Source organism: Anopheles coustani, chromosome 2 (assembly GCF_943734705.1).
Source record: "Anopheles coustani chromosome 2, idAnoCousDA_361_x.2, whole genome shotgun sequence".
NCBI lineage: Eukaryota > Metazoa > Arthropoda > Insecta > Diptera > Culicidae > Anopheles > Anopheles coustani.
In genome coordinates this window covers 37,473,319-37,494,780 of record NC_071289.1, presented here as the reverse complement: position 1 = coordinate 37,494,780, position 21,462 = coordinate 37,473,319, and the positions used below count along the sequence as shown (strand labels likewise).

The 21,462-nt window shown below is 46.1% G+C and overlaps 3 protein-coding genes across 3 annotated transcripts; 2 read left to right on the top strand and 1 right to left on the bottom strand.

Moving 5' to 3' along the window:
- Positions 1-2,099: 2,099 nt before the first annotated feature.
- On the top strand, positions 2,100-5,905 carry LOC131263091 (uncharacterized). The gene is made up of 2 exons (XM_058265238.1): positions 2,100-2,247; positions 4,813-5,905. Exons 1-2 carry the CDS (start codon positions 2,100-2,102, stop codon positions 5,373-5,375), a joined length of 711 nt encoding a protein of 236 aa, XP_058121221.1. The 3' UTR covers positions 5,376-5,905.
- A 1,580-nt stretch (positions 5,906-7,485) lies between these two features.
- Positions 7,486-9,643, top strand: LOC131264355 (U2 small nuclear ribonucleoprotein auxiliary factor 35 kDa subunit-related protein 2). The gene is made up of 6 exons (XM_058266659.1): positions 7,486-7,511; positions 7,581-8,157; positions 8,222-8,460; positions 8,524-8,627; positions 8,830-8,986; positions 9,055-9,643. The coding sequence occupies exons 1-6, from the start codon at positions 7,486-7,488 to the stop codon at positions 9,590-9,592; spliced, it is 1,641 nt and encodes a 546-aa protein (XP_058122642.1). The 3' UTR covers positions 9,593-9,643.
- Positions 9,644-10,137: 494 nt separating this feature from the next.
- On the bottom strand, positions 10,138-11,607 carry LOC131264354 (putative gustatory receptor 28a). The gene is made up of 2 exons (XM_058266658.1): positions 10,342-11,607; positions 10,138-10,257 (listed from the first exon to the last, which is right to left on the bottom strand). The coding sequence occupies exons 1-2, from the start codon at positions 11,605-11,607 to the stop codon at positions 10,138-10,140; spliced, it is 1,386 nt and encodes a 461-aa protein (XP_058122641.1).
- Between the last annotated feature and the right edge of the window lie 9,855 nt (positions 11,608-21,462).

Here is a 21,462-nt window from a genome sequence, read left to right as displayed (position 1 = left end):
GGTTTTCTCAGCGACTTGAAAAGATCTGGAAGCTTTTTTGTTTGCTTTGTCGTCAGATTTAGTTAGTTGTCTATTCCATCTTTTTGTTTTATAAGGATGCGTTGAGCTTGTTCAATGTTTCTTGAGTTTCCCTATATTTAAATAAATTAATTTCATTTTCATATCGTTTATTCCAATAGCTATTAATCTTAGTTTTCCCGACGACTTCAAAAGATTGTCATCCAAATTCTTTAAGCTTCAGTATGTTCTGTTATTATTTAAGTTGAAGTGACTCATTCTCGGAAAGCTGAATCACTCAGTCGCTGCACAAAAACAAACAAGAATCCGATCGTTCCAAGAAGATCTATTTTCCACCCGCAAAAGATCGCTTCTACAAGATCCGCCGCGATCATGCGAAGCAGAGGTTGTTGGGTTAACATCACTCCGCCGCGGTGGCATCGCTAATGAAACGGCAATCATCATTAGGCCAGGAAACAATGGTGTTTTATTGGTGCTCACCACCATTTCGGAAACAATTGTTCCGATAAAAAAAAACACCTGTACTAGGAACTGGTGATGGTGGTGGTGGTAGTTCATGGTGAGTTGTTTGTAGCAGCCATTTGCGAGCTGGTTTACGATTGCGGTACGCATATGCAGCCCGGTGCGTTTCTTACTTCACGGCGTGCGTCTGCATTTCTGCACCCTTGCATGCTGAAAAGAACAATAATTCACCCGAGTGAGCCACTAGTCAAGTCGACCCCAAGCAAGATGACAAAGAAATAGAGGATTGCTAGCACAACAATGATCGATGGGGCTGGAGTTGGGCGGTCGGAATATGGTCGCAATGTAAAGTGAGAACGATGCACCAATGCAGCTCGTCCGTTGCATAGCATGTTGCCACTAACGAGAGTGTGTGTGTGTGTTGGAAGGTTTACCGGTTGTCGTTTGACGCTGTGTGTTTTGGTCCATGCTCGTTGTTTTACAATTCTATTAGCTTATCTACCAATGGCGAACCTTCTAGGTGTCTTACAAAGGTCTCCTCCGCCATTAAACCTCTCAACTGAATGGAAGAACAACGCCTGTACAGCGTTTTACTGTTCCACAAACCGTACGAGCCGATTGGTACTGAGATATTGTGTCTTTATTAGTAAGATACCTACTGCCGGCGCTCCATGCCCCCTCTCCTCAACTCTGCCAAGCGCATGTAGGGTCGTCGTTTTTCCACAAATCCATTGTTTTGCGCGACTACGCAATAGGTTACACCAGGAAGCTATCAGTTACGAGCGGTAGATGGGACACCGATTGCGCGCTTATGTGGCTTAATCCGTCCCTGCCACCGGCGGCTGCTTTACTTTGTGTAAGCACACTTAAACCCGGCCGTTTATGTTGTCGAACATCCGCCCCTTTGCAGCATCAAATGTTCGGTTGTGCAAGATAATCACTCGATCGTTCGGGTGCAACAACGCGAGGCATCGTTTTAAAATTAATCGTCTCTAAATGTGTGCTTATTTGCGCGCTGATGGAACCATTCGGGCCATCCGTTTCCATTAAGGTTAGTCGTTTGCGGGACGGGGGAATAGAAAACAAGAGGACGTCTTCAAGGGAAGCGACAACAAACGGGCATGCTCCTTGGCAGCACAACCTAGAAGGATTCTCTATTGAAACCCGATCAGATATGGTAGCGGTACAAAAAAAAAAGAAAATCTATTTAGTCTTGTCCTCCAAAAACCCCGTACGCGGGGACAGCGGTACGACAAAACAATAACCGCTACCTTTACAGAAGCCAAGTGTTAAGTGCAGGGAAAGAGGAGGCAACTAAAAGAAATAGAAATAAAAAACATCCAATCACGATCGATGGCTCACGTACGAAGTGCAGGCCCCGCACACTCTTGGGGCTCCCTGCTCATTTGGGACCGCAACTGTACCGAAAAGGTCGTGCTTGACCGTGGGGGAATTAGCGCTTTGAAACAACGACGTCGGTCGAAGGTAACGCGCCACTCTCGCCGACGAGCCGTCCCCGATTGTTCTTGTCCCCGGCCCTTGGTCTTCTTCGCCGAGCTTCGTGCTTATCCTGGAGCGTTGCATTTAACTTGTTTCTGTTTCGTTCGTGCCATCCGCAGATGAAGCTGCTGCTGCTCGTAGTGGCGTCCTTGGTCGCCGTGTGCCTTGCCGAACCAAAGCCCGCCATCAATGAGGTGAAATCAAATCAGCCTGTGCAGAAGCCGGGCCGCTTCCTGTCGCTGCCAGTGCCGGAGAAATGTGCATCCCGTAAGTAGTTCACGATAATTACGATAAGCTAAACACACAAACATGTATATATATATATATATTCCGAAGGACTCTGAAGCAGTAATTCCTGAAAAGAAGAAACATAAAAATAAAATATATTCAAATTCCATCGCCCGAAGGTTCGTCGCTTTTATAGCGAATGTTTGCATTGAAGTCTTTCGATGTCGAATCACCACTCGAACGAGCAAACGAGTTCAACGAACCAAGAACTTTGAAGAAGCTCTCGAAAATTCCTCCTCCAACACGGAGCGTGTGTAGTTTTTAATGCTCAGCATGTTTCCCCCCTTTTTTTTGCCGACACGAAGCTGTCGGTCACACCCAAACTTGAGCCTTCGCGTAGCACCAACAGGTCCGGGAGACCTTGGGCTTCTAGTGGCCCACCGGGGGAGATGGTGGCGTGCAAACCGAAACCCGTTGTCCAAGACCACAGTGCCCTGCTGCGACATCTGGTAAACGAGGAGGATGGAGCGAAGAAGTACAACACAACAGCGCACAAATAAAAAAGGATCGCTGCTGAAAAAGATCGCCAACACGGGCGTCCCCGTCCACCTCCCCCTCCCCCCCCTCCCCCTCTCCCACTCTTGCAATACGATTACGCTAATTTGTTAGCTTTTAGGGTGTGGCGGAGGTGGTGGTGGTCGCGGGTGACGCCCGAACGCTCCGATTCCCCTCGACGCCCGTCACCCAAGCGACGACCGGTTGAGGAGGGCATAGGGTGGTTGTTCAAAGTTTCGGCCGGAAAGCTGGTTGGTGGTGGTTGGGCAACGATGTTTACTATTATGACAGATCCGCATCGTCGTACGGGTGGAAAGGATTTCATAATAAATTGGCACCATCTCTCGGCACCAGCTCGGCGCGCGTGCTGGACTGGAATGGGGTGGAGCCCTCATCGACCAGCCGATCGACGATCGACCAGGTGACTTCTAAGTATTTGCTTGACGTGGACGAACCGACGCAGGCAGCCAATCGGACGGATCCCGTCCGGTGGTAACGCCCCAGGGCGGGAGGGCCATGTTCAGCGCGCAGATCTCGCCCGATCGTCCGAAGTCGCCGAGATTCCAGCGGTACCTTTCGACCTTTATTTATCGGTGTTAATAAGCACGGATTTCTTAATGTGGCCGCTTGCTTGCGCGGATGCTTGTGACGTTGTGGCATCGTGTGGTGGACTTTTCTTCTCCCCTCTTCTTCGCACCGGAGAAGGGGATTTAGTCTGTGCGCCCGTACAGCTATCCCCCGTCCCTTCCCCCGGCCGCTCCATTTCTCCCTTTCCATCCCGCCCCTGGGGGGATGAAGGAAGTCGATGAGGCAACTTCTCGGGGCGCACCGTGAACCACATTAGCGAGGCAGGATCGGATGATAACGGGGCCACGACCGAAGCGGGACAGAGAAGCGATCGGCGGCGAGTGGGAGGGAGGGTTAGGCGCAATAAAATAACAGGTACCCGCCGACTTATCGCCGTTGGCCTACTTATTACGCCCGCTCGGTGTGGACACGGGGGGAAAAAAGAAATGGAAAGTGCTCCCGTTGGGACTCGCGATTTGGAAACCGAGCGGCGCGACGAATCGCTGTTTTGCGGGTTTGAGAGTAAAAGTATTCCCATAACCGCCCGATCGATCGATTCACCTGGTGTGGTGGTGGTGTGGTGGCCAATCAGGTCCGCATCAGGTCGGACTTCTGTTCCAGACTGCGCACCTCATCGTAAACAAGTGCCTCTAAGTACAGCAGCAGCCAACTTCCCAACGGTCGTAAAGTAGCATCGATGATTCGCATCAAAATGGAGTTGATTTATGCCGCAAACTCCATGGTCGCCATTGGCGCGCAGACGCTCAAGGTGTCGAAACGGGACGGCACAGGCAAGCCTCGATTGCGCAATGACAAATTCAGCGTCGCCCATCAGGTGAGCGGATTTCCGGGGGTTTGTGCGCACCGGGGAGGCCAATATTATTAGGATAGTAGTAAACGCCAGCCAATCAACCGGTTGGGTTTCTTACACGCACGCAAGCACACACACACACACGCGCAGGGCCATGCTTGCAAAAAAGAAAACAAACCTGAAATGGTGCTTCATTAATAATTAATGAAGCACTTGAACTTTGCATCTTCATATGAGAAAAATATGGTATGGATGACGGTCGGGTGAGCCAGCGCTGTGAACCTGGTGTTGAAGCGATGGAAAAGAAGAGGAAAATGCAAAAAAAGATCGTTTTCACTACCAGCTGTCGTTTGACATGCGAGATTTGGCGTAGGAATTCGTTTGCCGATGCGTGCACGAGCGTCTCGAAATTGTCGATCCCAAAGATTGGCCTGAGACATGCCACGCGATGTACGAGGGAGATGCGAGTGGAGGAAAGACGTATAACAAACAAAACGCTAGCGAACGCTGACATTTTGTGGTTGGAGTCTCGTAAGATTACGTGTACGGCAGTGATCTTTCGCGATTGGGGGGATGAAATGGTTTCCTGTATTGTAATCAAGGAATGCTGCACGACGGATACTAACGATTTTGTTACTTCTTTTTTTTTCCCCGGCACATCCATCGGGCAGGCCCGAAGCAGTTCAGCTACCGCGGACATAACTACTTCTACAGCGCCCATGTGCCCGCCCTGGCCGACAAGCGAGTCGACTGGCTCGACGGTCGCAACATCTGCCGCGAGTACTGCATGGACCTGGTGTCGCTGGAAACGCAGGAAGAGAACAACCTGATCTTCCGACTGATCCAGCAGAACGACGTGCCGTACATCTGGACCGCCGGTCGCCTGTGCGACTTCAAGGGCTGCGAGGGTCGCCCGGACCTGGAGCCGAAGAACATCTACGGCTGGTTCTGGTCGAACAACCGCGAGAAGATCCACGCCACCAACCAGATTCCGAACGGCTGGGGTTACAACCCGTGGAGCAAGTCCGGACACAAGAAGATCCCGCAGCCGGACAACGCCGAGTTCGACATCAACCAGACGACCGAGTCGTGCCTATCGATCCTGAACAACGTGTACAACGATGGCATCGGCTGGCACGATGTGGCCTGCTACCACGAGAAGCCGGTCGTCTGTGAAGACTCGGAGGAGCTGCTGAACTACGTGTCCGCCACCAACCCGGGCATCCGTCTGTAAGGAGCGGCGCGGTGTGAAGGCATGCGGTGGCAGGCGGGACCCGGCACTCGGCATTCTGGTGTAAAACTGCCAAACAACCCTCCCTCCCCCAGAACGCACCGCACCACCAAAACTATTCACTCGAGGTTACGAACGGTCTCCGTTTCCTCCTCGTCCTTTTCTTTCTCCTCAGTACTTCCCTTCGCTACTCAACTGCTCATTCGAAATTGCGTAGTACTTTTCCTCATTTAGTAGTTGAATGTTGCAGACGGTATCCAGCCCTGTTTGTTTGATTTTCAGAGAACAGAGACCACTTATTCGACGATAGAACCGAAACCGTTGCGATCGTGCGTGTTTCATGAGCACTACATAAGAACATCGCTTTGACTCGCCAGTGCCATTCGGGCATTTCATTGTTTACTGGCACCATCCAAAACAGTGTCTCATTTCTTCATAAAACAAACAGTAACAACTGCGAGAACAACGTCCATACCATACTGGAGCACATGCGAAATGTTTTCAAAATGTATATTTATTAAATAAATAGGCTTTTTAAGAAATAGTTGAAGGTGTTTTATTTTTGTTTTCACTATTGAATTATAAGTTTTTCCGAAAAAAAGTGTTTTTCCATCGAAGTATAACGTAACTGTCCAGGATTACTACCACGTGAAAGAGTAACATGATGCTAGTAGTGTCATATCGCTTGTAATAAATGTGAGATCACTTAATATCATACTTTTTTCAATGTGTCGCATTATTTCTTTCTGTTCAAGCCCCTTTCTTTGTCCTATACGATGAAAATGTGACGATATGTGTGTAAATCAGGTTTCAATGAAGGAACGTTCTCTGGAGGTACAAAATCATTATCGAAAATATGATGTTATTGGTCAAAGATCGTTTTCGTGTCCAATGTTATAATATACATTGTTTGTTTGTTTGTTTGTTTGTTTATTTCAGTATTCAAGTTGTCCGCCAGCAGACTTAACAACTTACTTATGCTAGAACTCCGCAGGGGAGAGGGTTACAAATAGGAGTATAGGGTGGGTTAGGATATAAGAGATTCTAGGAGGCAGGCTCTGAAGGAGGATAGTGGGATATGGTAGTCAAACAGATGGCTATGAGTATTAAAAAGACGCAGAGCGCGCAGAAGAGGATCGTTAATTGGTCAGAGTAATGTTAAAAGATCAAAAAAAAAAAAAAACAAATGAATTTTAAATAAACACGTGCGATACCACAGTAGATCTGCGAATGGAGACCAAGATGTTTGAAGTATGTCCAACTAACCTTGGTCAATGGTGCTGTCAGTTTCATTTTGTCTAGTAGTGGTGGGAAAATCAAATCCCTGCAGTGACTCGAATCTTTCGATTCAAATCCGGTATGAGATCCTTCTTCTTCTTCTTCTTATTCTTCTTCGGCGATGATTTACTCCAGTACGGCTATTGAATCCAGCTTCCTGGCCTTCGCTAACTAACCTGGAGACAAATACCTCTATTGGTGAAAGAACGGCCACTAAGGCCATATGCCCTGACTTTCTGAGGCTGTTATGATTTTCTGTGGGCGTCACATTTTGACTACCATGTGGCCAGGAGCACTGCTAACCAACCACGCTAGTGCACAGACAAATTGTGGCTGTTCACCCGCCGTCACGAAAGGAATATTTCTTTCCGTTTGTCAGATCGCACGAAACTCGTGATCCGCTTGATTACTCGAACAGCACGAGATGTGTGGCGGCTAGGATTTATCTGACTTGAGCTCCAGCTCGGCGGCTCCACCATGCGGCCGATATAACCTTATTTTCCCCTAACTATTTCAGGAACCCCGTATACGCTAACGATCCGCTCTGATGCGACGCCGAACTGGAACTGCGGTATGAGATCCTACTGTCCAAAACCGAATTCCAATCCGTCATATCATGTGCGCACATCGATATGCTGATTATTTCGATCATTTGTTGAATTTATTGATGAATATCCATCAAATGGGATCCAATCTTTTAGAATCTGTGTAGGGAGCTATCTTTCAAATTATTTGAATCCGATCCCTGCTAACACCACTAGACAGTGATGAGAAAATCAAAACAATCAACAAACAACATTTATGTAGATGCCGCTTCTTTTCGTGCGACGTAGAAATGAGCTCCGTTCAATGCAAAATAAAGTAAGATCGTCCTTAAATTTAATGTTAAAGATAAAAGTTTTTTATTTCCAAGTTTTTCTACTATTCCAGGCGGAAAGAATGGAGAAAATTTTGCAAGAAACGGCGAAGAAAGCTCATACGACAGAAGGCGGCCAAGGAACGCGATCGATTAGAAGAAGAATTACAAAAAGAAAAAGATGCCGACCCAGAATATCAGAATCTAATGATCGAAATGCTACGGCAGGAAGAAGTGGCCGCAGGTCGGGAAGCCCTGGAGCGTGCTCTCCGTAATGCAAAATGGCTTGAGCAAGAACACAAAGCCCAAAAGAGATTCGAACAGTTGCGACAACAAATCGAAACCAAAGAACGTGAAGAACGTGAAAAACGGGAACGAATCCGGCGGGAGTTTGAGGAGCGTGAAAAACGAACCGAAGAAGCACGAGCAGAGCGCCACCGACAGCAAGAGGAAATGCTACGCCTGATACGGGAACGACAAATGAAATTGGAAGAGTTTTCGGTGACCGGCATCGATGACTACTTGAACGAGCTTCAAATGGTACACAACACCCGGGCGGATGCTGTGGATTGTAAGTTTTTCACTAAAACAGGAACGTGCCGGCATGGTTTAAGATGTAGTGGAAACCATCCAACGCCTGGCTTAAGTAAGGTAAGATTTTTGATGTGTAAATTGTTTGCATTTTCACATGTTTGCAAATGGATTTCCTTGACAGATTATTCTCATCTCAAACTTCTTCAATCATCCGGCGCTGGAACGTACCGTACACCAAGAGTATGGTAATGACGGAAGGCTTGAATTCGACGAGGACGACTTAAAAAATAGTTTTGTTGAGTTTTTCCGCGATATTGTTGATGAGTTTGAGCGGTTTGGAAAAATACAGCAAATCTTGGTCTGTAGAAACTTCGGTCTGCATCTTAGGGGCAATGTTTATATTGAGTATGAAAACTTGAGGTATGTTAGTGTTTGCTTTTTGAAAGAGTGGTTATTTTAATCAAGAATCACATTCCCTTCCAGAAACGCTGCGGCCGCCTACCTTCGCATGAATGGAAGATTTTACGCGAAAAAGCAACTGCATGTGGAGTTCCGAAGCCCGATCGTTTGGCCAGCGGCGGTGTGTGGTAAATGAACAGAAATTCAAATGTGTATCCTTTTAAAATTATAGAGCTGAACCATTGCTTTTGCGAAAGATTTTTCAAAGCAGTTTCTTAAAGTCCTTTATCCTTAACTCATACGAACATACTGATCGCTTGTTTCCCATAGTTTTGCACAGGAAATGAGACATGCGTTAATCAATCCCCACCATGGATTCGAAATTTCCAGGGCTATTTGAGTTGAAACGCTGCCAGAAGGGGCCAGGATGCAATTTTCTGCACATCTTCAAGAACCCTGACCTTCGCTACCAGTACGATCATTTCCAGGAGAGTCGATCGATGCGTAAGGAGGCTTCAATTGTGCCTGCCACGCCGCTTGTGCAAAAGTATGCAGTTAGGAGCTATCATGGATTCACAGTTATTAATTAAATTTTTAAATTATCATATTTTACAGGAGCTGGGATGAAATCACTTCCGGAGCTACACAACCGTCCCGAAATGCTGTTAATTGGCGATGGTCGGAGTCACCGGAACCGGAAGCAAGAGTGACCGGTTCTAAAGCAAACACTGGAGAAAGTGTACGTGAATTAGAAAGCGGTAAAAATGACAGACGATTCCGTAGCCATACTCGCAGCGACAACAGAAGAAACCGTAGCCGCAGTCGGCGAAGACGAGACAATCGAAGTCGTAGCGGCAGTCGGCGAAGACGAGATAATCGAAGTCGAAGCCGCAGCCGAAACCGGAGTCGAAGCAGTAGCTATAACAAAGATCAAGGGCATGGTGAAAAGAACAGTGCGAGGCGAAAGGATCCTACATCGGGTAGTAAAAGAAGCAATAAATACAAACGAAAGCATCGAAGTCGAAGCTCTAGCAGTACAGGCGCTGGGAGCTCTAAAGATACTAAAGGAAAACGACAGACTAGTCGTAATAGAAGCCGGGATCGTGAAGCCAAAAAAGGATCATCATCGAAGACGAAGAACCGTGAGCTATAACTGTAAGAATATAATGTGAAAATTGCAGTAGAATCCGTGAATTGCTGCGAAAATCAACTTCAAACGGTTTGTTCTTTCTTTCTATGTATCACAACTTGTCCATATAACTTTAACTTTTTCTTCATTGTTTACGTTCGCAGAAACTTAAGATAAGATTTTATTTATTTATTCCAGATTAAAGCAGAGTTATACTCACTTTCAAAATGAATACTGTTTACAATATCAACATTTGGTTGAAAGTTACAAACAGTGTACAGCTTAACTCGTTAGTGGTAGAAATCTTAACATCAGAATATAATTTTTTTTTTACCTCTACAAACGTGTCGAACAAATCAGTGTTAAGTGTGGAGACGCTAATAGACCTCATTGGCTTGCATAGCATGTAGATTTTATGCAAAATGATTTGTTCGGTGTTTTTTTTGTTAACCAAGGCACAATCTCCCCAGACGAATGCTGGTTGAGTTCTAGCGAATTCACCTAAGGATTTATTTTATTACTCTTCCTTTTGAGTAGATTTGCGTACATATAAAAATAGTTTACCTTTTTCATTTGTTCCATGTTTCGTTCCCTAAAAACGCTCTGGCAATGTTTTGGTGCCTGTTCTCGTCCATGCTCAGCTCGTATTGTATCAGTATGACCAAATAAGTTGTCGCAGCGCCCACCAACTGTAAATTTGAAAGAGCAAATCGTTTATCAGTAGAGCCGAAGTGCTGTGCCATGCAATTTCTTCGAAGCATTTCGTGCCGTACCGTGAAAATTAACGTAAAATCCAAACTAAATAATCCACAGGCAGAAAAGCGCACCTTGCGGTGGACCATCTGGAGCGACAGTTGCATCAGCTTGGCGGCGAGCTCGCCGTCCGTCCCAGTCGCCACGTTCAGCAGCTTGTGCACATTGACGCCGATGTTGTCGTTTTCCCGCACCAACGAGCTGCTGCCGTACACGATGTTGAACACCCCGAAACCGTAAACGATGGCTTGACCGAGGAAGAACACGGCGAACTGACTCTTGGAGAACGACGTGTCGTTCGAGGTAGACCCGATTAAGGCGTCCAGCACGTAGTACGAGTTAAACACGATAATCACAAACACTATCGTCACGATCGTGAGCATTTGGATGGTGAAGTAATCCTCGGCGTAGCTGCACGCTTCGCACAGCGCGTCCTGGATGTTGGCCACGGCGGTTACCACGTCCGGCATCGATTTGTCGTTGTTCGAGTAGACGGACGCAATCCCGAGCGGACGCTGGATCTTGATGGCATGCCAGTAGCTAAGCCGACGCTGGGGCGAGACACGCTTCTCGAGCACCGCCTGGCGGAGATGCTTCAGCACCTTGTTCAGCAGATGGAAGCGGTGCTTGGTTTGGTTCACAAAGCACAGAAATACCACGATCACCATGGACATCATAAAGTACGGCATTAGGAACGAGATCCAGGTAGTCAGATTCGGGTACGTGCTGGAGGAGATGAACACGGCCAAACACAGCAGCAGATACGCCGAGGAGATTATCACCTTCGTGCACATCACCAGCAGGTTGTAGTGCAGCGTGCTCTTATAGTTTGTCTCCAAACCGATTTCCTTGAACCGCCGATCGATGCTAGCCAGCGCGTGGAACGCATTGATCAACTTATTACGCTGGAAGATGCTGCAGAAGAACGTCATGACGAGCGCCGTGATACCGATGGTGAACTGCAGCACATCGCCCAGCGTGCTGATGTCGGTTTGAAAGAAGAACCGCGTTATAGTTTCACCCTTCAGCAACGCGCCCACGTAGCAACTGCAGAACAGGATCACGTGCAGGCTGGTATTGATGTACCCGAACGGGGTGCACCGCAACATCATCAGCTCCGTCGGACCCTTGACCACAGTGAACGGTGTCATCCCGGTGAGGAAGGATACCCGCAGCACTGGCCGCTGGGCAGCGTAAAAGTCCGTCGGATTAAGAAAAGTTCGCAGAAACTTACGTACCATGGCGAACCGATATCGATACCAGGGATCTGTGTCGGATGATACCATGTGGCGTACTGGCACGCTTACAACGCGCGGTAATTCACACCGATTATACTCCACATCCCCCCGGTTGCTACTTACTGCCAGCTTTGGTCGAGCCAAATGGCCATCCGGGAAAATGTCGTGCCAGGTTAGTGCTGTTTATCTAAATAAGAACATCATTTACATTGTTAAGTACCGTCTCACCCGGAAAACACCACGGTGTATCACACCCTTGCGGGCCCGCTATCCCCCCAAAGTGGACTAATTTTCAGCCTACACACACACATACACACACTGGAGTGGGTGGCGCGAATACCCGGGCGCTTGTTGGGAGCAGCATTCGGTTTCACATATTGGGTGATGTGACACGTCGCCGGAAGGACATCGCGGCACCCAACAGCCATTTGTGGAAATGGCTGTAATAAAGACGAAAAGTCAGATCCTATCATTGAAAAGGGATCAGTTGTCTGTCATTGTTGTAGGAGTGGCCGTAGCGAGGTGGTTGTTGCACGAGTGAGGTTTAACCGTTTCTTCGCGGTGCCGTCGTGTCAACACATCAACGCACTGGTTAAACATCAAACCCATTAAACTCTTTCCCTTTGCTCATTTCGCCGGGGCATGGCTGAATTTTCAACCAGTCGAAGTAGTACTAAACATACTGTTGTACCGGGAACGTCGTTACGCTCGCAGTGAAATCGGTGGTATCCTTCCCCTAGTATGGGATTGATTTTCGTTCCAACCAGCAAGGATCTGTGATATTATTGATATATTCCAATTGTTTTGAAACGTTGTGACAAAGTCTCTCGTTACAATAATAAGTAAACGTGTGAGTAATTACCATCAGTAAGGAAAAAACTATTGCGGTTGTGTTCTTACGACATTATTAGTTTGGAAGATTAATTATTTTGGAAGAACGTAAATCAGTAATATTTAACTTTATAAGCACTTTAAAACAAACCATTTTTTAACGTCAATTTGATGAAACTTGCAGTATTGTTAACGTTTACATTAAAAAATAGACAAATTTTCGTCCGCAATAAGAAAAAAGTTTATGAAGCTAATTGAATGAAGTAAATTTTATTGTAAAGTTGCATCACTTAAACCTATAAGAATGAATGTTTGTTTGTTCATGATGCTAAAAGTCAACATCGGCTGGACGAATCTTGATGACGTCTTCGTATGATTTGTTCCTCTTTACTCAAGGAAGGTTTAGGAAAAAAGAGAATTTGAAAATTCCCAAGGGAAAGCAGAAAATGGAAAAAATCGGTAAAAACGGGTTTTTTTCCATATTAAAAAATAAAATTTACTTCTCTAAAGAAAACTAAAAAACGGTTGGACTCATCCCAACGAAGTCTTCTAATGATTTGTTTCTTTTGGCCCAATAAAAACAATGAAAAGTTAGGAAGTTCCTAAGGAAAAGCCAGAAAACCAGAAAACATGATAAACGCTTTTCTCCATACAAAGATTAAAACTTATAAAAATGGGTGTTTGTTTGTTTTTAACGTTAAAACTCAAAATCGGCGGAGCCAATCTTGGCGACGTAATCGGATTATTTGTTCGTTTTTCGAAGCGATTCTATTCATAGAACACATAGGACATAGAGGTATTGTTTTCATTTAGCTTCAGAACAAATTTACACAATCCATGGAAAACGAATACCTTCGATTTGTTGGAGCCATTGCGGACTGCGATGAGCATGGTGTACAACTTTGCGAGAAGCATATACAATTACAATGGCTGAAACATCACCATCATCACTGGAATCTATGAACGAACTAAACACTTCTAAAAGTGTCTATACTTAACAGAAAGATTATTTCGATGTGTCAGCCATTAAAAGTCACGTTGATTTTGGGATACGTATAAAAATGACATCGCCGAAGATATTTCATAGCAAAACCATTCATGTTGGGATGTTTTTCAGTTGTTGGGGGGCTTTTATGACCAAATGCTACTCCGTTTGGGCTTTAAAATGTTGGAATATGTCCTGCCTTTAAGAGTTGTGAATGTTTTTTTCGATCGGTTGTAGTTGAGAGGCATAAGAAGGGTTAGTAGTGCTGGATATATTAATATAAGCCTTTGCATTTCGGGATACTTACAAAAAGCTAATGATACTCATTGGCGCCTGTAGTTCTGAACAACCTATAAGCTTCGTAAAGATAACAAGCATTTCTCAAATTCAAATATTCTAGCGTAATATATTGATTTAATGGTTCTTATACCATAAATCGAAATCAGAATGGGCAACTGTTTTCCACTAAGTAAAATTGTTGAATTATAAATTGGCATATTTAGATTGGTTTTTATATATTTTAGTTTATTATTTTCACTAATATTTTAGTTGAGGACTTTACTTCAGGTTTAAAGCTTCTTGTATAAGAGATTTATTTGAACTAAAACTTTATGTTATACTAAAACGAAGGACTACAATAATTGAACACAAATCTACCTGGCAACTTAAATTGCAAATCGGTGCAGTTATCGAGTGTGATAATGTTACGTTCACCTTAAATCAAACCACGGCCATTCGGTCTGCCCCGGAAGGGCAGCAAGATCGGTGTTGCATCGAAGATTTGGCACCGGAGACATCTTCAACGAGTGAACGGCGATGCGATAAAGGTAATTGGAGTCGTTCAAAAAAATCATCAAACGCCACCATATGCCTCGCGGACAGCGTGGGGTCCGAGGCGATGGTACATACCATATGTGGCGAAGAGTCTATGCGCAAACATTCAGGTAGCCAGTGATACAGTGACCTTGTTATGATGAATGGACAGCGCGTAGAAAAAAAAGAAAATGAGAGGATCGTTGATCGGCCGGTACTGCCAGCTCGTCGTTCCGTGCGGATCATCGCTTCGTCTAGCCGACAGATGCCAAAACCCAAAGCCGACGGTTGTCATTGACGAAAGGAAGCATCCAGAATCAGAATCCGCTCACCGATCACTCGAAGTGATGCGCGGCCGCTAGTAAGCCTCCAGGGTCTTTGTGGGCCCGGCAAGCCTCATCGGAACCAAGCGTCTCGGGGTCGGCCGTGAACCAATTGAGTCACGCCGGGACCGACCTTGAACCGGTCGCGGCATCGTATTATTTTTTTGACACCCCATTAGTGCGGTACTTGAAGTTGAAACAAAACGATTACGCTGCGGAAGAGATGATGCTTCTCGTTTGGTGTTGCTATGCAAAAGAGTGATGTTCGCGACCTAATCTTGTTTCAATCTTTCGTTTTCGTTTCGCCTTCTTCTAGACACCACCGATCGATCCGCAGAAGAATGTCCTTTTCGTGGCGGAAGTGAAATTGGAGGATCATCCGGTAAGACTCGGCTAGTGGCAGTATAATTATCGGTGATGTCAACGCGATCAGGGTCAATGAAAGGAACCAGTAAGGCCCTCGCGATCTACCTTCGTCTCGGAGCGGATCGACCACTTGTCCATCGGTTCGCTAATTTGTTGGTCGTACATTTGACGGGATTGGCACGTGACCGGAACCGGTTATATCATGGAGCGACTGCATCACCCGGAGAAGTGCTTTTAAACTTGAACTTCATCGTTGCTGGCGAATGGATGCGCTTCTTTATTTTTTTATTCCTCCATCGAGAGGCACCAACAAACACTCGAGGCAAGTTTACCCTGGCTGGGGATGACTTTCATTTTCCGTTTCATCCTCAATCCTGGCTGCCCGCAGACACTGACCGTCATCGCCCGCCGCCGGGCCAGTAGGTCCGGGCCAGTTTTAGGACATTTGACATCGACCAAAGGGAGCACTGTGGCAACGACTCGCGTCTTTACGCAAATGCAATGTGTGTGTGTGTGTGTGCGCCGTTTGACTGATCATCTACTCGCTAAGTCGTCCAAGGTGGCCGAAACGTGGTTTGGCGCCGCTTGGTGAACGTACCGGGCGAAGGCTGCCGATGCAAATTGTCGTTTTACTTCCAGCACGATGGCCCACCGCAAGCTCATCTGCTGACGGCACCTGTTTGCGAATCTGCATCGCGCCATCAGCTGACGGAGCAGCATGCCAGAGGTGATGCATCAACGACACGGTTTCCTATGCTTCGTGCGGCTCTCACGCGCCAAGATGGCCGCTGGCAGGTACATAAAAATAATCACATTATCGCCTTTGGGCCAGTTATCTACGACGCCACGGGACGCCTGTCTGCAATGAATGTAATTATAGCTATTGTTTGTCTGGTGTAGCTTCAGATTCAATAGCAAACTGCCCAAAATGCTGCTCGGTGTTGTTAAGAGGCGTTGTTAATTCGCACTCTAAATGGCTGTCCCACATCGACATAGCTGTATATATTTCAGCCGACCGCTTTGTGCAAACCATTGGTTTCCTTATATGCATATGGCGACGGGGTGACGAGGAAAACAAGCTCCACGGTAACTGATGATTGTCTTGCGCTTATCGTATGTTTTCTTTCAACGTTTGCTTATCTGATTAGCTTTAGCATTTTTCGAAGACAATAAGGGAACGCTGTGAGGAACCACAAGTATACCAAAGCTTAAACGGCAAAGCTTAAAATGCAATCCTGCAATGTTACAAAAAGCGATTTACAAGCAAAGATTAAAGTTATCAACCATGGTGAACGCCATAAATATCAATAGATCAAACAATATCAGGGTTTCACAATCATTTTTCTAAAGGAAGGCAAAATGTTGTCAAAAGTTGTCAGGCCCTAGAAGTTGTATTTACCGCAATGCAATGCAATGAATCCAAAAGTCTAGTCAATCTTTGATTAGTAAATTGTATGAAATTGAAACAACACCTTCCTTCACAGTTGATGGACATTTGTCTCAAAAGTGTATTTTAATGAAGGAATATTTCAATTTTAACTGCTCCATAGAAACACTTCTTCCCATCCTTCAAATGAATCGGCTCATGCTTGCTCATAGAACTTACAACAGCTTTTACGATTCAGATTATTTTCGTTTTCGTTCACAATTCCGTCTGTGCAGCTCTTTGCATAACAATCAAAAATGTTTGTTGGCCGCTCGGCGATGGTTGTACTTTCTCATGATCCGCAATTCACTTCATTGTGGAAGATGTGCGTTGACAGCTCCTCTTAGAAACGATCGCTAGCCGTTCATTTTTGTGAAACTTGAACTGATTCGTGGATGGAACTGACCTTTGGCAACTAGCAGTAAGATTGCAGGGCATTGTTTGAAAAGTTTATCAGTTCTTTTTTACTATTCTTGGTGCTTCGTTAGTATGAAGATCTCAGGTTTTTTGACTCATTTTTTAAAAATTAAGTGTTTTGCAATTTATCAGTTTGTAATGTAATAGTAGATTAATTTATAATTGTGTATGATTTGAAAAAATCTAAATATTCCCATTATTACTAGGTGCGTAATCGGTGCTATTTTCTACTGTTTTGCTCATCTCCACTTTCTTCATAGTTTACCCCTTCACATTCCTGCCAAGTTGAAAAAATTACTCAAAAAATTGTCACACTTGTTTTCTACATTTTTGTACAGGTTTTGGTCTATAAATGAGAAAGAAAAAAAATCCTAAAGTTTTTTGCATTTTGTTGATTAAATGATGGTCAGTTCCCAAATGTGTTATTTGAGATTGTAAACTGCAATAATTGGCCGAAAATAAAATTTGGTTCAATTGCATCGAATAGTGTCAAATATATCAATAAAAGCTTACAAACACATAAGAACGTGTTTTCGAAGCAGGTGCACGCGGAAAAAAACGACGCACAACGAAAGTAGAAACAAAACGTCCAACAAAAAGCTGATCGAGTCAGGCTCGGGTAAAACTGTGAATGGTTTAAATAACAGTTAAACGAGTGATTTTTTAAAGAATTAATTTACAAATTGTATATCACTTCAACCACAATCCGCCTTTTGACAATGGTTTGCTTGTATGAAACACTTTTAAATATAATATGTTCTAAATGGTACGAAAAACAAGATAGAACGAACGGGCATATAGAAATTGGCTTAAAAATAACAGTAAAATAAATACTTTTCAAAGTAGCAAATGTGGATTGAAAACAATGATTTAAAGGCCTCAACAACCATGCAATGAGTCGTTGTTTGCCGACATCTGGTCCAACAATGATGTCAAAGACTGTCCCAGGTGTCCTTCGTAATAGTACTGCCCTTTGCTTCTTCCTTTATTAATTGATATTTGATTGGTTGCATGCTTCGAATGCTTTACTCTCGCGGCAAAGCACCGCAAACCAAACCCGCCAGTCAATTGTTTAGACAACAATCGTTCAAGAGTCGTTTAATCGAAAACGATCGGCGATCCCATCGGCGGGCGGGGGGAGGCATGAGATTTATGATTTATGTAATGCCTCCCAATCGGCGACCCTTTTTTCATCGCTCGCACTGGAAAACGCCGCGGTGCCGCGCCGATTTGTCGGTGGGAAATGCGGTAAGTGCGAGCGTACGTGTACGTGTCGTAAGCGTAAAACAGCTCATTACAAACCGGAGCATCGCGGCCGAAGATTGGCGGAGGCGCCTAGTGGATTATGGACCGTGGGGTACCATTAAACTTACGTACAGCCCAGCCTAACTAACCGTACGGCTGCATCCGATCCAGCACACCGATTTTTCCGCGTCGAGTTGGTTTGCAAAAACCGATCGATTGATCGATTGGAAAGTCCAACGAAGGTGAAAGGGAAAAGCGCGCGGCCACGGTGTGCCAGAGGGGTTTGAATTGTATAACTGGGTGTTCTTAAAGGGAAAAAAAACAAAAGACTGATTCTCAAACGACGAACCTCTCGAAAATTAAATTTGGTACATGGAATCACTGACGTGCCGGATAAACATGCCGTGCGTCACAGAGTTCAATTACAAATCCAATTTCATACCATCGTTAAACTTGCCCCAAGGTTTCATATCATGATGAGTTTTCCTCTCACAACCGCCAGCAATATGTCGCGAATATAATTGCAAATTCCAAACATGCGCCAGCCTCGCGTTCCAGTACTCTCTTGATCCTTAGCGAATTGTAATGTTCCACCCGCCGGCGGCACAAAGAATAAAGATGCGCTGGATCCACAAAATGGAAAGTTGTTTTCCATCCCCCCTCCCTCCTTCGGTCTTCATTCTCCCGATCTTGTGGCGTGTGACGTGTGTGTGCGCGATGATAAATGACTCCCAACATCGCATCTCTATGCTCTATGCTATGGTGTTCGGGTTGCCCAACGTGGTACAAGGTGTACGGCACCGAGTCACTCGTGGAGCCACTGTTTGATCGACGTTGCGGAGGCATTCGGAGGAGTGGTGCTGCAAGTGTAGGTAATAAAGTACCATAATTATGTTCCCTTCTTCTGCCACGATCGGACACCGATCGTTTGCAAGTAAACGAAGGCTCAACCTCATCTCACAGCCTGCGCGGTGGTGATGTTAGGACTCACAGGTTTCAATCAGCTCGGTGCGTTTAGTCTTCGCCAGATGCCTCTCACTCGTGAGTAACATCCTTGCGCAGTGGATGCAACTGGAGTAAAACTGAAACCGAACAGCACTGACCCACATATGAAAGTTGAAGGAAATGAATTCCTCTATGTCACACTCGTTGACCTCCCACCCTTCACCTCAAAAAAAAAAAACCATCCCAACTGGAATTCTCTCACGCTTTCCTCCAGCCTCCGATCGGAAGCACACAGGCGACACACCGATGCCAATTGCGCCGGTGGCTATATAAACGAAAGTGGTTACGCAACAACGACCCTCCGGCTGAGGCGGCCACGGGGGGCCGGGGAGGGGATGCGACGGGGTCAATCGTTGGGATGGCCAACGCCTCCCACGCCTCCCAGCTCCGGCACGACTCTTCGCACGATTTAGGTCGAGAGAGCCGGCAAAATTCCATCGGCGGATGCGATGGATGGCCAAAGGGCACTCACGCGTGGTTCAGGGAAGAGAAAGAGCCGGGTGAAATGCCTGGCAAAAACTAATAGGAAAAAGCACTGGAGTGGAGACTGCGCTGGGGAAAGACACTGACAGTAATAGCAGTAAAAGAAACCGACCCTCCGGTGGGATGACGATAGATGGATGGGTTTGATCCGACGCGGAAGACATTGGGTCCCTCCTCAACAGCCCCCCCTTTCAACGCCAACCAGCCAAGTGCCATCATCGAGTGGCGGCCGGTGACGCAATTTCCTTCAAGCACCCGACCCCGAGCTGCATCGTGGTTTTCGGGGGAGGGTGGAAAAATTTTGGCGTCCCCCCATAATCTCAGAGCGTCGGAGGATATCAATTCTGACCCCGCCAACATACGAATAGCTAGAGTGCTGAGCCGCTTCTTTAAGGGTCACCGTTGCGTCACCAAACCCGAACGTTTTGTGCGTGCCCTCTGCAATATCCACGTGGACCGGGAACACTCAGGTTTCGGTGGTACTCGGCGTGTGGAGGGCACGTTATTCAACGCACTTGCGATGCGCGTGACAAGATCGCCGAGGATGCTGGCCACAAAAGCCCGCGCTGAGGAGGTACGGGCTGGTGGGAACCTGTGGTGTTTATCTTTGGTCCAGATGGCGTGGAACGGAACGGTGTGCAATTATTAAATGAGCTTTATGCAACCCGCCGTGGTGGCGGAGTGTTTTGCCGGCCATCCACCATTGTCCCGTCCCCGAACGTGAGAAGATGCTGCTCCCCCCCCGGGAGAAGGGTGAAGATGCGTCGGTGTGCCGTCAATGTTTTCGACGACGACCAGCGCAATTGTTGTTTGCGTTTGCGAACGCGCCATATTTATTTTGCCATCTGTCGGGGGCGAATGCGATTTTCCTACCCCCCTTTCCCCCAATCATTCCCAGGACGCTTTGGACACGTTAAATAGCAAAATCCACAACAGATGACCGAATCTGAAATGCGAACCTGTTTCTAAAACGCGGCGCGTTTCCCATCGGTAGCGATTTTTGGCCATTTCAGGAAGCATTCGCCTTTTTTTTTTTTGGCAGAAGTTACGACGAAAGCACAACGGGAAACGTTTTGAGTAGGATCAGTTAATTGTTAGTCTCGCGTCCGACGAAACGGGGCGTAAGCGAATCCGTGTTTTGTCACTTGCCGTAAAAATGCGTACTGCTAACGGCGGAAGAAGGAAGAAAGCTGTTCCCGAGCGATTGAGCAAGCTGTTTCGTAATCGTTAGCTTATTGCAATTGCCGCGAAAACCCCTTGAATAATATGAATGGGGTTTCTAAAAGACACCAAAAACATTGTACACGGAGAGAAAAGGCAAAGCGGTTTTTGTGTCAGCTTTATTTTGAGTTGATAACTATTGAAAGTTGTTGGACATCCGCCATCGCCTCTGCCTCTACCGAAACAAAAACGGGGCAAAATTCCTTAAACAACTCAATCAATATAATGATTGCCAAATTAAACACTAAACGCCGAATGTCGGGCGGAATTCCACCCCACAAACATGCTAATACGCTGCCTTGCATTGGCTCGAACACGGAATGTGATAAGTTGTTTTGTTTTGTTGTGCTTTTCGCTTCACCCAACTCCCGGCAGCATTCCGGGCCAATTTCGTTAGGCTGTTGGCGTTGAAGGGCCGCTTTAAAGGCTTTTCGCACGCATCGACCGTTGGGGGGAAAAAGTGAGAGTGGCGGAAAATCGAATCAAACAATCATTCCGAACGGATATCGTTACCGAACCGTGCGAAATGAAACAAATCATGAAAACTGTAGTGCGGATGTAGACTGTTAGGGAAGCGGTTCGCGGAACACACACACACGGTTTGCAAAACGCCAAAAGGGCCACCCGAAGTGTGTGTCCATGTGTGTTGCGGTCCAGGTGTGCGCCACGTGCTGTTTTGTCGGCGCGAACACGAACAGGCGGGAAGAAATGCTATGCGTGCTGGGAAACAGTTTGTTTGGCTTCCAAATTTTGGTTATAATGTTGTTGATAACCTCGTTTGGTTTTTT

Excerpts from the sequence above, each read along its gene's own strand:
- LOC131264355 (XM_058266659.1), top strand. The coding sequence starts at position 7,486 with ATGAGCTCCGTTCAATGCAAAATAAA. Across the intron at positions 7,512-7,580 it reads TCCGTTCAATGCAAAATAAA|GCGGAAAGAATGGAGAAAAT; the intron begins GTAAGATCGTCC and ends CTACTATTCCAG. Across the intron at positions 8,158-8,221 it reads CAACGCCTGGCTTAAGTAAG|ATTATTCTCATCTCAAACTT; the intron begins GTAAGATTTTTG and ends TTTCCTTGACAG.
- LOC131264354 (XM_058266658.1), bottom strand. The coding sequence starts at position 11,607 with ATGGTATCATCCGACACAGATCCCTGGTATCGATATCGGTTCGCCATG. Across the intron at positions 10,258-10,341 it reads ATTTTACGTTAATTTTCACG|TTGGTGGGCGCTGCGACAAC; the intron begins GTACGGCACGAA and ends TCAAATTTACAG.
- LOC131263091 (XM_058265238.1), top strand. The coding sequence starts at position 2,100 with ATGAAGCTGCTGCTGCTCGTAGTGGCGTCCTTGGTCGCCGTGTGCCTT. Across the intron at positions 2,248-4,812 it reads GCCGGAGAAATGTGCATCCC|GCCCGAAGCAGTTCAGCTAC; the intron begins GTAAGTAGTTCA and ends TCCATCGGGCAG.